This window comes from Acomys russatus, chromosome 10 (genome assembly GCF_903995435.1).
Source record: "Acomys russatus chromosome 10, mAcoRus1.1, whole genome shotgun sequence".
In the NCBI taxonomy this organism is placed as follows: domain Eukaryota; kingdom Metazoa; phylum Chordata; class Mammalia; order Rodentia; family Muridae; genus Acomys; species Acomys russatus.
In genome coordinates, this window is record NC_067146.1 from 67,384,290 (window position 1) to 67,398,808 (window position 14,519).

General features: G+C 43.9%; 1 protein-coding gene across 2 annotated transcripts in view; it reads right to left on the bottom strand.

Moving 5' to 3' along the window:
* Positions 1–378: 378 nt before the first annotated feature.
* Gars1 (glycyl-tRNA synthetase 1) overlaps positions 379–14,519 on the bottom strand; it is a 40,459-nt gene continuing 26,318 nt past the window's right edge. Inside the window, exons 11-17 of one of the 2 annotated variants that reach the window (XM_051152327.1) lie at positions 10,852–10,960; positions 9,537–9,681; positions 6,877–6,962; positions 4,994–5,103; positions 2,687–2,780; positions 1,933–2,123; positions 379–684 (exon numbers count right to left, since the gene is read on the bottom strand). In XM_051152327.1, coding sequence (XP_051008284.1) covers positions 559–684; positions 1,933–2,123; positions 2,687–2,780; positions 4,994–5,103; positions 6,877–6,962; positions 9,537–9,681; positions 10,852–10,960 — 861 coding nt within the window. In that variant the 3' untranslated portion in view covers positions 379–558. Of the gene's footprint in view, positions 685–1,932; positions 2,124–2,686; positions 2,781–4,993; positions 5,104–6,876; positions 6,963–9,536; positions 9,682–10,847; positions 10,961–14,519 lie in introns of both variants that reach the window. The other variant, XM_051152328.1, reaches the window with a different exon arrangement.

Sequence of the window (14,519 nt, forward strand, 5' to 3'; positions counted from 1 at the left end):
GACTTGAGGCCACAGAGTAGACAGAAACCCTACCCTAACACCGCCTTCTCCATCCACTCGGCCTTTCCCAGGAGCCACTCACCTGCCTGAAGACAGAGGCCTCTTTGGCACAGAGCATGGCTTGCTCATCTACAGATAGTACACTGGTGCCTGCTGGGAGCTGAGGTAGCAGGCGGCTTATGACAAATGGGTGTAAGAATTCTTTTGGTTATAAATGTTCTAAAGTTGTACTGTGGCTATAACTCCGTAAGCACACTAAGTTGTACACTTAGAACAATTTGTAGTATATAAATTACACCCCAGGAAAACTTAAGTTTTTAGAGATGTACCGCATTACACACAAGCGCAACTGACCAAATGTCTGAGAGAAACGTCTTTGCTAAGAAAATGGAAGCACAACAGACTATAAATGGGTTCAGAATTCCTTCAACTTTAATTGTGGGGGTAAAATCAAGCAGCCACTGAGGAAAACCACCGTCCGTGGAAGCATCACAATTGTGTGTGGTGGACATGATGACTTATTTATTAGCACAGGTGGTCACACGTTGCCAGCTGTGCTCATTCCTCTACTGTCTCCTTCTTGCCAGTCTCTTGACCTTCAAAGAGAGGGTACCTGGCCTCCACATCAGCCCAGGTGATGTTGCCATTGGCCAGATCACGGACTACACTGGGCAGTACAGAGACCTGGGAAGAGAAGAGAAGCCCAAGCATTAGCCAACTTTACATCTGTGAAGAGAGCACTTGGCCTGAATTCAGGAGCCCTTCTACACAGGACAGAGCAAAGCACCAGCGCCATAATGATGGCGTCCCTTTACAAGCTGTGTTTGCTTTCTTAATTGTGCTCATCCCGTCTCAGGCTTGGGTCTCTGCTCTCTTGTCCGTCCACTAAGCCTACCAGCTCCCTGCACAGCTCAGCTCTGCCACAGAACTTCCATCCCATTCTGCATCTAAAGTTATTTCATGCCTGTTAACTCCTGTATTTCATCAAGTCTATGAAGTGCAGCACAGGGCCAGCTGCTGCCCAGCTATGCCCAAGTGTCGGTGGCCACCAACAGTGGTTTACAAGGCTGGGCATGGACAAGCAGCATCTGGAGAGCCTGCTCAACCCTTTGGCTGCCCTTCCCTCTCCTACCACTGGATAGTGGGTCAGCACATTAGGGGTGGGGATTTTGCGGCTCTAACAGGTTCCCAGGAAATGCTTGTGCTGAGGCTGATCTGGGACTCACTCTGAGAACCGTAGCCACTGGGAATGTCAGTCCAGAGTAGCCAGGGCTGGTGTATAAGGACAAGTCATGACTTATGAAGTGGACTGTGAACCCTTTTGGATAAAAGCAGTTTTTATTTCTATTTTCCTTATTATAAAAAGCTGAACACTAATAGTATTCTGAATAAGTTAGTAAATTAGCCAGGCAATTGTCAATGACAGTGCTCCAGCCCCCTAGCCCTTCCCTGTACCACTCAACCACCTTTCTGAGCTTGTCCTATCTCACTATTCCCTTCTCTTTACAAATAATTACAGAAATAGTCCATCTCCAATGGAATAACACAAAGTTTATTCACACATTTTTTACATTTTTACAGAAATATAATGATAAGACATCTAAGTCCCCACAGCTTGCCAATAAAACTATGGCAACAGCCTCATGGGATGACCTTCCTCTTGCCCAATAAACAACCAACCATAAAAACAAACTGCTGGAAAAGGAGCACAGAGCAATCCAAATGTCTATATAATATTAGAGAACTGCTAATGGGTAGTTTCATAATTAAACCAAACAGTTCTGGGAATCTGGGCTTTGTCTGATACGAACCCATCATTAATATTACAAAGAGAAAAAGACCAAGAATATAAATGCATCAAAGCCCAACGCAAGCCAGGAGGAAGCTGTGAACATGTCCAAGACTAAATGTGCCAAAGAGAAGGCCAGTCACCTCTGCCCTTATCTGTCGCATGGAGTCTCGGTCCCTCAGTGTTGCAGTGTGTGGGGTCTTGTTCACTGTATCGAAGTCAATGGTGATGCCAAAAGCCACGCCGATCTCATCAGTCCTTGCATAGCGCCTTCCAATGGACCCAGAGGAATCATCTACTTTATGAGACACGCCATTCCTGGTCAGAGCCTCCGCTATTGAGAACAAAGTGAGAGAAGAGTGAAATACTGCAGAAGCGCTCAGTGCCATCAGAATGCACTCAGACAGGACTCAGGAAACACAAAGGACCGTGAGACTAGACAGCAGCAAGACCCAGGTGCACAGATATTTACTAAGTCCCCTGCAGGAGCCCAGTCAGTCACTGCTACCTACGCCTGACGCAGCTGCACAGGAAGGAGGCTGGATGGTGCTGAGGTGGGAGCAGCCACCTCCGTCTGCATGATCCTGAGCTGCTCCTGCAGGCTCCCCTTTTTGAAACTTAGGGGCTAGCACTCCTGGGTTCCCTTCCTGTGCTGTAGATCTGGCAGGGTGCTACATTCCACTAGGGTCTTGGGGAGAGAGTACCAAAGTCTGTAAGAGCAGCAGTCAATTCTAAATCTGCTCCTGAGTCACCCAATACTCTGTGAGAAACACAAGCAGAGGCGGGATCCCATTTATTCATATTCAATCTATGCTTTTACTGAAACAAATGATACATTCGGTAAAACTGAGTCTGTGACGGTGTCCCCATGGAGATTACCCAATTGGATTTGCTTACATAATTCCTTGACAAATGGCATGAACTCTTGGTTTTGGCTCAGTGGAAGGACAGAACATTTGAATGGAGCAACCATGGCAGGGAAACTGAAGAACTAGATGGTTTAAAAAGAAAAAAATTCAAATGTTAGCTTATAAGTAACTGTTAATGTCCCAAAGCATTATATTCAGTAGGTACCTTAGAGCACTTCCCTGTCAGAACACTGGAGCAGGGGGTATGGTAATCAGCATGACAGGAGGGGCGCCAGGGGACTCGGGACCAGAGCGTCAGACTGAGTGTGGCCCAGCCTGATGAGTTCTCCTAACTGTTTCTGCTTCTAAGAGGGGTTTCTACTCCCCGCTCTGCTGAGCTCACAGATACTAAACTTGAGTGATGTGAAATCATCCTGAATGCCGCTGTGTGTGCATGGTGGTTATTTCGGTGACCTACATAAAGGAAAGCCTTACTTCTTTCTGAGGACCACCTGACGCACCTCCCAGAAAATTAAATAACATGTGGCAGGGCCAAAACCCAACCCACCAGTTCTTTAAAGAAGAATCCATGGGCCCTAGTGGCCAAGTACAACCACAAATGTTAATTAACCCAGAAAGAGGACATTGTACAAAAGGTTTTCCATCACTATAGGGAGTGAACGGTCCAACCCTCCTAAGCAGGACAGATGCTCTGCGGCAGGCAAGCCAGCTGGCCATCTGGGGTTGGAAATGAGAGCTGAAGGCACTTCTGAAATAGTGTTTGTGCATTTGAAGGCAAGAACATGCAACTTCGGAGTGGATCTGTCCCACTAAATCACTGAGTGACAGAGTTGAGGCCAGCTCCTGCACAAAGCTTAATTACCCCTTGGCGGCAGGCAATGACAAATACCCTGCTATAAGAGACCCTGTACCCAGCAACACAGAAGCCTACGTCACAGGGTGTGCAGACCCCCAACTCCCTCCTTTAACTTGTAATAAACCTATTTCACCACGAGAAGCAGGAACTTGCCTTTACAGATTTTCTTTTTTCTTTTTTTTCACTAGAAATGTTTTCATACCAATTTTGTAGGCAAATGGACTAAGTAAGTAGGTGCTAATAATCCAGAAACATTTCTGGCTTCCCACAGCCTAATCAAATTTCTCTTCATGAAGGGACTGTATGAAATTCATAACAGTATGACTAATTTATTCTTATTTATTAGCCTTTATGAAATGTCTATTAAAGCTCTAGTTATGTCAATATTGTTCAATTCAAAGAAACAGCCAAAGATTTTTTTCTTAAAATCTAAAAACCTTTCTATTAGAAAAATAAGCAGGAAAAACATGAAGCAAAGTTGACATCTAAAGAACACTGTCAGTTATGCACACCATCATTCCTTGCAATGGACTCTGTCTACACGGGTGTCCTGCTGCCTGGGCCAGGGGCTTACTATTTGCCACATGAAGAACAGCTCATGCTGGGAATCAATATGCAACTTCAGTGCAGAGATTAGAAGGACAATTTTATTAGCTATGTACATAATACAATTGTGTGTCAGACCTTCTAGAACACTGGAACCAAGCAGTCACCAGTTCATTCTTCAAGCCTCACTGCTTTGCAAAGATGTGGGTTGATATCCCACACAAATGCTCAGCTTTGGACTGTGTGTAAATGAGACTGTTTCTTTATTCAATAAGATACAGACAGAACCCCTCTTTTTTCTAGCTAGCCTTTTGATTATTTTCCTGGAAATCTGCTAGAGGCTTCAGGAATACACGTTCCATAGACAGAGTGAGATGACAAAGACGAAGGCTCACAAGGTTGAGGAGAATGAACGGAAGGCATGGTGCCAAGACGCAGGATCATCAAATGAAGAGAAAACTTGAGAGGCTTTTTACAAATTTCTACTTCCTCAGTGCTTGAATGCCAGAAAGCTCTGCCCCAGGTGCTGTCCACTCTAAGATCTGTCAGGTGAACACACTGGGATTCTGCTGTGTGTGTTGGGGGAGTTGTTAAGGAAAATAGAACAGAACCTAGGAATTTACATCATATCTTACAAGTATGTCAGATGTTCCAGGCAGCTTAGCTGGTTATTAACAGCATATAAACAATTTGGTAGTCTAGCCAAATGACCTCCTCAATTTTCCAAAAACAAAGGGCCAAATCATGTCAGTCACCAATGCAACAGTTCCCCAGAGACGCTATCTTGGTGCAGATATCACTAAGCAGCTGTGACAAAGGCTTCCAGAGTAACCTGCACATGCTAAAGCTCAGGCAAGACTGCAAGAGTGCTCTGCTTGAGTGCGCATGCCACCAGTAAACAACAGCAAGGGGCTCAGCCCAGGGGCAGCTCACCGTTCTCTGCTCATCTCCCTCTCGGATATGGAATGTATGTTCCAATATGGTATACATGATCCTGCCCAGGCCGAAGGAGGGCTCAATGACACTCGGAACAACTTCCTCCACTGCAAAAAGAGGTGACAATTTAGTAATAGTCTCTCAAGAACCTATTATGCAAACCAGCCTTGAAATAATCCTCTGCACTAAAACTATCCTAGAAGGGCTGTGATCCTTGTACAGCAGGACGAATACACTCATAAGAACCACGTGCTGGTAGGAAACAGGATTCCTTTGAGGGGAAAGTTAAGATTCCAAGTTTTAATCCAACCTAAGATTCTATGCACATATGATAAAAACAGAGCTTGTGTTCCTAGACGGGCCCCTCTAATTCCAGTTCCAAGAAATCTCAAGTCCTCTTCTGGTCTCCAAGCACACAGGTGGCACCTAGACATACATGCATGCAAAACACCCACATAAATAAGAAATAAGACAAGCAAACATACAAACAAAATCAAATACCTTAAGGTAGTCCTGCTGAATCAAACTTATAATCAGAAGGCTGGGGCAGGAGGATTACTAGTTTAAGAATTGCCTGGGCTAGAGCAACTTTAAAGCCAGCCCTGGACAACTAGGTAGGACCTAGTTAGTACCACTGTATTCCACTCTCAGGCCAGGTGACATTGGAGGTAGAGTCCCCTCAGGGACAGCATCTCATCAAACACATTCTACAGGGCCTGACAGCTTTTCCTACAGACTACACTCAGGAACTGCCTCAGTGACTTTTTTTTGCCTTAGTGACTTATTGCATGGAGAAGCGCTATTCCAGGCCTCGGGGAACTCCTGCTCTGTGCATAATGAGAAAACTAGGACCAACAACAAACTGTGCTAGAGAGAGGCTGCTGCTTTGTTTGGTTTGGTTTGGTTGGTATAGGGTTTCTCTATGTAGCCTTGGCTGTCCTGGAACTAGCTCTGTAGACCAGGCTGGCCTCTGCCTCCCTCCTGAGTGCTGGAATCATTGTTACGACACACTTGCAGTCATTAGTTTCTCCTTCACTCATCATAAGCTACATCACGCTGGCTGAGTGCATGATGATCATCTTGCCAGAGATCATCAGCATCACCAGCATAATAAATTGTGAGAACAGATTCACACACCATTATAAAGGAAAAGAGGAAGAGGAGGAAAGTGTGCTATGTACAACATTCCAGGGTTCAATATTTAGTACCACAGGGGGAAACAGCATTTTCGAAAGATAAGGAAGGCACTCTTTCTGCCCAACCTTTGTGGCATCTGAGAAACAGCAAAGGCTTGGAAGCAGCTGCTGGGACCCAAGGTTTGTCCTGTTCTACCCCGAGGCCAGGTCTGACCTGTCCATTGCCTAGAGCATTTCAAACATCTACCACAGTCTCTAGGAGCCCTACTTCTGATCCAAGTAACCTTCATGTGTGCTCCAAAAGGTACACGGGCCTACTCTAGAATCTGCCTGACCAAAACCAACACAAAACAAAACCCCCACTATCCTTAGCTTTATTTAAAAAAAAAAAGTATTAAAAGGAAAGAACTCTCTTTAAATTGTTTTACCAAAACAAGCAAAACCAACAATGTAGGGCAGTACCTTCTACTTAACAAAAAGACCTTTTCCTAAAAGTAGTAATGTTTTTAGAGACTTCACCCTCTGCACCTCAGGCTGCAGGAAACACAACGGCACCGTCACTGTTCAGTGTGAGCACAAGCATCCTTAGAGAGAAAAATGCCCACGTGAACGCTTTACCCTATTCACCAAGCTGTTTCTCTCCTCAAAGTTGATGTAAAGATTGCGTCACAAAACTCTGTTACTTCTTAAAGTTCGGGAGTAATGGCTGTTTTCAGCTTGTTTTGTTATTGCTCTCAAAATTACCGTGTAGTGTTTTCTGGAATCTCTTCACGCTAACCATGTCTTTTGTTAATTGAAATGTTTTTCCTTCAGTTTCAACAGTGAATTCCCTACAAACAGACAAAAAGACAAAATTCATTATATAGTAGTTAAAACACATACCCTTCTCCAGGACGCCGACCCACTCCTCATTTTAAGAGCTACTACAATCTGGTCTTCTCTACAGTGATAGCTCACGTCAAGTCAGTCATTTCCTAAGAACCACCACGTTAAATATCACCCAAAGGAAAACACCAACCTACCCTGGAGAGGATCTCTAAAATGGGGCTTATTTTATACAATTTTACATGTGACTTAGTGGCAAATTCCTCTGATCTTGAAGTCAAAATTAAATATAACAACTTAAAAAAAAAAAAGTAAAAAGTAAATAAATAAAAAAACAAAACAAAGCAAAGACAATTGTTTTAATCAGATCTGTCTGAAATAGCTCTGCAGGTAAAATGCCCACTGTTTTACACACTATCCCAGCAAATATAACGCCTAAAATACAGTAACTGAACATCAATAAGCAAGTTTTCTGTTTGCTCTGAGTACAAAACATTCCCCCCATGGTTGCCGTATGTCCTAAGATCAGGTACAGGTTACCAAGGGCACTCCATAGGGCCTTACATTTTCTCACACTATAAAGGTCAGTTTGCATTTCTGTGGCCTGATGGCAGCTTTTATTCTATTGCTTAGAAACTTAAATTGATTTATTTGGTTTTTCGATACAGGGTTTCTCCACGTAACAACTCTAGATGTCCTGGAACTTGCTCTATACACCAGGCTGGAACTTCTGAAGCAGACTAACAATCAGTGGCTTTTATTCTAGTGCTTAAACAATTTATTTATTTGTTTGTTTGTTTTGTTGGTTGGTTGGTTTTTCAATATAGGATAGCCCTAGTTATCCTGGAACTTGCTCTTTGACCAGGCTGGCCTCACAGAGATCCATCTGTCTCTGCCTCCCAAGTGCTGGGATTAAAGGCGTGCACCACCAGCACTCAGTTTAGATCACTTTATTTCATGCTAACCAATGACATTTAGTACAAATCTGTCACCTCATGTTATTTTCTGTGTTGTTTTCTCTCTTTCCTCTTTTTCAGTCTTCTAGAGGTTTTGTTTTGGAAACTGTATTTTATGTCTAAGTTTGTATCTGTGAGCTTTCCTCATAGGCAACAGTCCTGCCATTTACTGCCCGTGCTTCATTGGACTCTACCACCCCATCTATTTTATAACAGTGGGTTCCCATACATTTACTCTTTCTTTGGCATGCATTTTATTTCCAAATACAAATTCCATAACATATTATGGGGCTGTCCATGTGGGCATACATTAAGGTCAGTGGTTGAGTGGACTGTCTTCCCTGAGGCCCTGAAATCTGCCCCGCAGGCCTGAGGTTACAGATGCACTGCACCAAGCCTCGCTTTTATGTGGGGGTCAGGATGGAACTCACACCCTCATGCTTGCACAGTAAGCACTTTATCCATCTCCCCAGTGCTCAGTCCACTGTCTCCTAAGAACTTACAGCACGATTTACACTCACCATACATTTCCGTTGGTAAAGTTCTTACAGTTTGGAGATCTGCACCCTGTGCATCATGAAGCTTTTGCTTTGTGTGACAGGATTACTGAGTCTAGCATGTTTGTACTTCTGGCTCTAGACACCTGAAGCCCCTCACCCAGGTGCCACACTGACAAGAACTCTGCACCACTCTTTTCTTTCTTGGCTGTCATATGATGACTCTTCCTCCCCCGCTGGCTGCTTTAAAGATTCTTCTCTTTATCCCAGGGCTTTAGCAGTTTGTGTCTTCAGCTTGCCCGGGTCAAGCTCTTAAGTCTGAAACTGTTCCGTGCTACCACATCATCAGATGTTTGCTCCGCACACTGTGACTATCACACATGTCACCTGTGTGGCACTGCTTCGTGGCATCCCCCAGCCTCTTGCTTTCGATGCTCCACGGAGAGCTTCTGAGGTTGTGTCCCTAGGTCTAATAATAATCCCTCTACATTGTTTAATCCACTGTTGCCTCATACACTGAGGAACCAGAGGTTCCTTCTGGTTGGTATTCGTGTTTGTACTTCTGTTTCTTGCGACAGTTCACGGTCTCCCTTATATTCTTTACTACAGACTTATGTGTGTGAATATACGCCACATGTGGGCTGGTGCCAACGGAGGGCAGAGAGCGACCTGCAGCCGGCTCCTCACTGCTGAGCCATCACTCCGACCCTTCTCATATATTCGTGATAATGTTAAACAGATTCACAACAGTCTTACTATATTTATGCATTTACTAGTTATGTCTGTTTATTTTCTGTCTTTCTTTTAATTAACTTCCCTCATCAGAAGTCACACGACACTGCTTTTACAGATGTACAATAATTTTCTATATTATAGTTTCTATACTGTTTGGTGCTGGATTTTGTTGTATTCCTTTAAGGACTCCTCTCTGTTGCTTCTATATTTATGTTTATGATTCCAGAGTACTCCCTGCCTCTAAGTGAGGTTAATTAGCTTCTAATCTAACTCTGACACCTGTCAGTGATTTCTTCTCCACAAACTCCAGGAAAGAACCTGTTCCTGCTGTTCTTCTGAGACCGCTCGTCTGCATGGCTCTCAGCCAGGAAGAAGCGGCACAGCACCTTACCCTTTCTCGTTCAGCAGCTGCTCCATCTCTGTAATGTAGCACTCATCACAGGTACTGAGGTACTCCATCACCAGCTTTGCCTCCTTCTTGTACGCCTTGCCCACTGCTCCCTTATTGGGCTCAAACTGTACAATGCTGACTGTTTTGTATGAAACAGTCAAGGAATCACAACACAGCACAGATTTAGGATTTTGGAAAATATCTTCAAACACTCAACAACCAAGTTAAAGCCACCACCCAGTCCCATGAGCAACAGCTCCACAGACTCTGGCCAAGCACAAGGTGACTTTGTATATACACACAAAGGCATTGTGCCCAGCCTTACTGAAGAAAGCAGGGCTGGGGGACAGTTCAGTTGGTACTGATTTCCACACAAGCCTGAGAGTCTGAGCTTAGACGCCCAGCACCCACACAGAAACCAAGTGCGTTCATACATGCCTACAAATCCAGCATCAGGGAGGCAGACAGAAGCGCTCCTTGAGGGTGCGGCTCAGCTAAGTCTTGCTGAAGTCAGTGAACTCAATTTTCAGTGAAGGAAGACAGTCAATGTGGACTTCTGGTTCCCACATGTATTTCTGCATGCACCCACACCCATGAATATGTACACACACCACACAAAGAATCAATGAATACCATTAACAAATACTTTTAAGGTTACAGTGAAATAAAAGAGATATTATCTAATCCACAATACGTAGCATAAAAGCTTCTGGTAATGTCTTTGGCCATGAGGTGGTTCAGTGGGAAAGATGCTTGCTTCCTAGATGATAAATTGAATTAAGTCCCTGGGATCCACATGATGAAAGGAGGAAAAGGAATCCTGAAAGTTGTCCTCCTGTTTCCACACATGTGCGGCACCAAAAGCATAAACATATAAATAAAGGTAATTTAAAAAAAAATCTGGTTTTATCACTAGTCAAACCTAAGAATCAGCTCACAATCTCAGTGCCAGATAGAAAAGCAAATTCCTATTCTGATTTACAGAGCCAGTGAGCTAAGTTATCTTAAAATGGCACTCAGCTTTTAGCAGAACACATTCACCAGACATCCTGTATCCAGAGGCACACAGGTGCAGATGTGGAAACATGTTGGAAACATCTGAGAAAAGTAGCACCCTATAAGGCATGCTGGTCATACTTCTAAACATGTCTTTAAGGGTGTGGGTGCTCGTTAGGTCCTACAGAGACTAGGAGTGAGGAGGGATGCCAGCCTACAAGCTTAAGCAACTCGAAAGCCCTCCATTCATGCAAAGAGCGAGGGACAAACTGGGGCTCACACGCCTGTCGCCTTACGTTTGCAGTGGCCAGAAAGGATATGGGTTCTTTCAGAGGTTTCTCAGCTACCAGTGGCACTTTGGTGGCTCGAGCATGACAGGAAAGGTCGTAGCAGGAACGATCGGCACATCCAACAATCTCAATCCAGCCCTAGGAAGACAGAACTAACAAATTCATGTACTGCTCACACTGGCTTTGTTTGTCAAAGCATGCAGACAGTAACACTAACTCTTGCAAGTATTCAGGGACAATTCAATTAGAGATTCTATAACTGAATTTTGTAAAGTATTAAAAAGAGAATAGTTTCTCCTACATGGGGCAGTTAACAGATCTATAAACTACATAGAGGAATCCACATGGTATACAAAGCAGCTGTATTTCTCAGGCTGCCTTACAATGTCTTATTACTACACAGTAAATAAATAATCTACAAGTTATCATAGAAATTAAACAGGAATCTAACCAAAACCTACAGATTTGGCTCAAATTTGTAGCCAGGACTCAAATGTGGCAAAAATTACTCTTCCTCTGATAACATGCCATTAAATTGCTAATTAAACATGGCTGCCCATGCATGTAAGCACTAGTGCTCAATTCACTTAAATGAAAAAAAAAAAAAAGGAAACTTGTCAAAAGTGGTGAAGGTCCAGTCACAGAGGAACCAGGGTGTCACAGGTCCATTTCTTTTTAATACCTAAGACACTTAACTTCCAAGCAACATCACTGGACTGACTGCCAGTGTCACCCCTAACTCTTACCCTGACACCAGTGTGACAGCATGAGGAGGGGGCGCCTTTAGAAGTTACTAGGTCTTAAGGGTACAGTTCTAATGAATGGGCTAAGTGCCCTCACTAGAGGACTCAGCAGAGCGTTCCTGCCCTCTTCCCATCAGGTGAGCAAAGAGGAAGATGGCAATCAGCACTCTCATACAGAGCTCTCGTCAAGCTAGACCACACTGGCACCTGTTTTGAACTTCCACCCTCCAGAAACTAAGACAATCATTCCAGATGTACTATATAAGTGATAACAAGAAACTGTATAAAGTCTAACTTCAGCTACTGGTGAGGGTAGTCCATATATATATTTGCCTTTATCTGGAAAATACTGGAAATTTTAGACATTAGTGGATGCTTAGAGTAAATAAGACAATGGCACCTAGGCATGGTGGCGCACGCCTTTAATCCTAGCACATGGGAGGCAGAGGCAGGTGGATCTCTATGAGTTCAAGGCCAGCCTGGTCTACAAAGGGAGTTCAGGACAGCCAAGGCTACATAGAGAAATCCTGTCTGGAAAAAGAAAAACAAAACAAAAGAAGGCAAAGCTCAAATAAGCAGAGAAATTTTAAAACAAAACAAAAAAAGCACTGAGCGTGTGTAATTTGGTAATCTAACATTCACTACTTAACATGTTCATAAGTGTTACTTGCATTTTTAAACATACAACTTGGTGGCTATTGATATTACCGTACTTATAAACTAAAGGGTAGAATGACAAAAACACAGCTGGGAATGCAGATTTGAGAAACAGGCTACCCTCTCCGGAAAAAAAGGAAAAGGGTGTATGTAACTGACTATTCTTACTTTTTTATTTTAAATCTGCCTATGAGGGAAACACATGAAAAGAAAGCACAGAGGTTTGTAAAGAGGAGGGCCACACAACACTCAGGAGGCCAGGACAGGAAGATCCGAGTCCCAGGCAAGGCTGAACTACATAGTCGAGTTCCAGGCTAGCCTAGGGTCCACACCAGTGAGTCTATGGCACAGGGTGTCTTTGAAGAGTGCTGCTTTATCTCCGCTATCCTTGAAGCGCTTGCTTTTATATAGCTCTGACTTCTACTAGCCGTACAGAAGCCAGGCTCTATTCTAGGACCACATGTTTAGAATCCCCTCCCCATAGGCATTCTCAGATCAGCAGCCAGAGGCGGGTTATAAAGCAACAAGCATGACACAGGCTTGGAGTCAGTTTGGACTCTAACACAGCTCCACTACTTCCTAAGCTTAAGACCTGGGAGAACCCTGACATTTCAGCATTTGCACATCCTCATGAAGAGGCGAGATTACAGAGGATTACATGATTACATATGTGGCACTTAGAGGGGCACAAGGCTTGGAACAGCAACAAATGTGACTGCACAAGCAAATAAAGCTAATGAAAGGCAGGGTGAGCCAGAGCCAGGTCTCAGCTGACATTTGTTGTGTTGTAATGCTACTTTCAAATTAAACCAAGAGAAGTGGGTGAAAAAGAGAAAAACTTAAATACTTATCACCCACAAGCAAGAAAGATGTTTATTAATTTAATATGAAAATAAGAAAAAAAAATCAGGAAAAGTAGAAAGAAATTTAGTGACACCTGAACTCTTAAAATAATTACTATCCAGACAGGCATGGTGGTGCACGCCTTTACTCCCAGCACGTGGGAGACAGAAGCAGTTTCTGCTGTCATATGAGGTGCCTGGTGCGTGTGTGTGTGTGCGTGCGCGTGTGCGTGCATGCGTGCGTGCGTGCGTGCGTGCGTGCGTGCGTGCGTGCGTGTGTGTGTGTGTGTGTGTGTGTATGGACACGCAGCGGCGCTAGAGAGAAGGCCTAGCAGCAGAGAATGTGTGCTAAGTCTTGCAAAACATCCCAGTTTAGTTCCCACCACTCACGTTGGCTGCTCATAATTGCCCCCAGGGTATCTGCTGCCCTCTTCTTGCCTCCTTGGTCACCCCAGCACACGTGATAGATACTTACAGACACACCTATGTGCACATAAATAAAAATAAAGTATACCTTAGCAACAACAGAAGAGGGCCAACCAGTACAAATGTTTTGGTTTGTGAGTCTCCATTTGTACTTTCCCTTTTTATAGCCTTTAAACAGTGAGCACCACTGTTCTATTAATCCAAAGTGTAGATTATTTTTGTTTATGTTTGGGTTTTTGACCAAAATAGCTCTATGTAGCCTTGAACCTTTCTAGATAATTTTTGTTTTGTGTCTATGTTTTGAGGCAGGGTCCCTCGCTCTCTAGCTCTGGTTGGCCAAGAACTCCACAGTGATCCTCTTTCCTCAGCCTCTCAAGTGCTAGGATATAGACGGGTCCCAACATCCCTGGTTTCTAGATATTTTTTCCTTGTATAACATGTATATGCAAGTATGTGATAATGCACATTTCTCTAGTGTCTGGATTTGTTTGTTTGAATCAGGATCTTGTGTAGCCCAGGCTGTCCTCTGTAGCTAAAGCTGGCCTTGAACCTGTCCCATCTCCACCTATCAGTTGCTGGGCTTACAGGCTCGCCGCAGCTATTGCCGATGCTGCTTGGAATGTTCTCTTTTTGCCTTTGTGGAATTAGATAAGGATTACTAAAGTCTGTTCTTAGCAGGTTTGTTTGCTGTATTGCTCTTCCTGGGAAGTCATACAGAAATGCTTGCTTATCGTAGAGGGCAGAGACAAACTAAATCACAGTCTCTTTCAAGTCAGCTTGGTGAGCCACTAAGTTTGTTAGGGTTACCCACGAGAACATGGGTGACCTCCAACAGCTTTACAGCAAAAACCCCACCCTGACAGAGTAACAGCTGAAAACAGCTGAGTCACTGGCGTCCCTATGCACCTTGCAGGTTCCTGTCCCTTAATTATGGTTTATGGCTTAGCTGACCTGGGGCAGGGCACTCTTGAGTCTTAGAGGTGTTTGAGCTCCCTGGTTCTCTAAGTTCTGGTGCGGTTCATGAGCCTC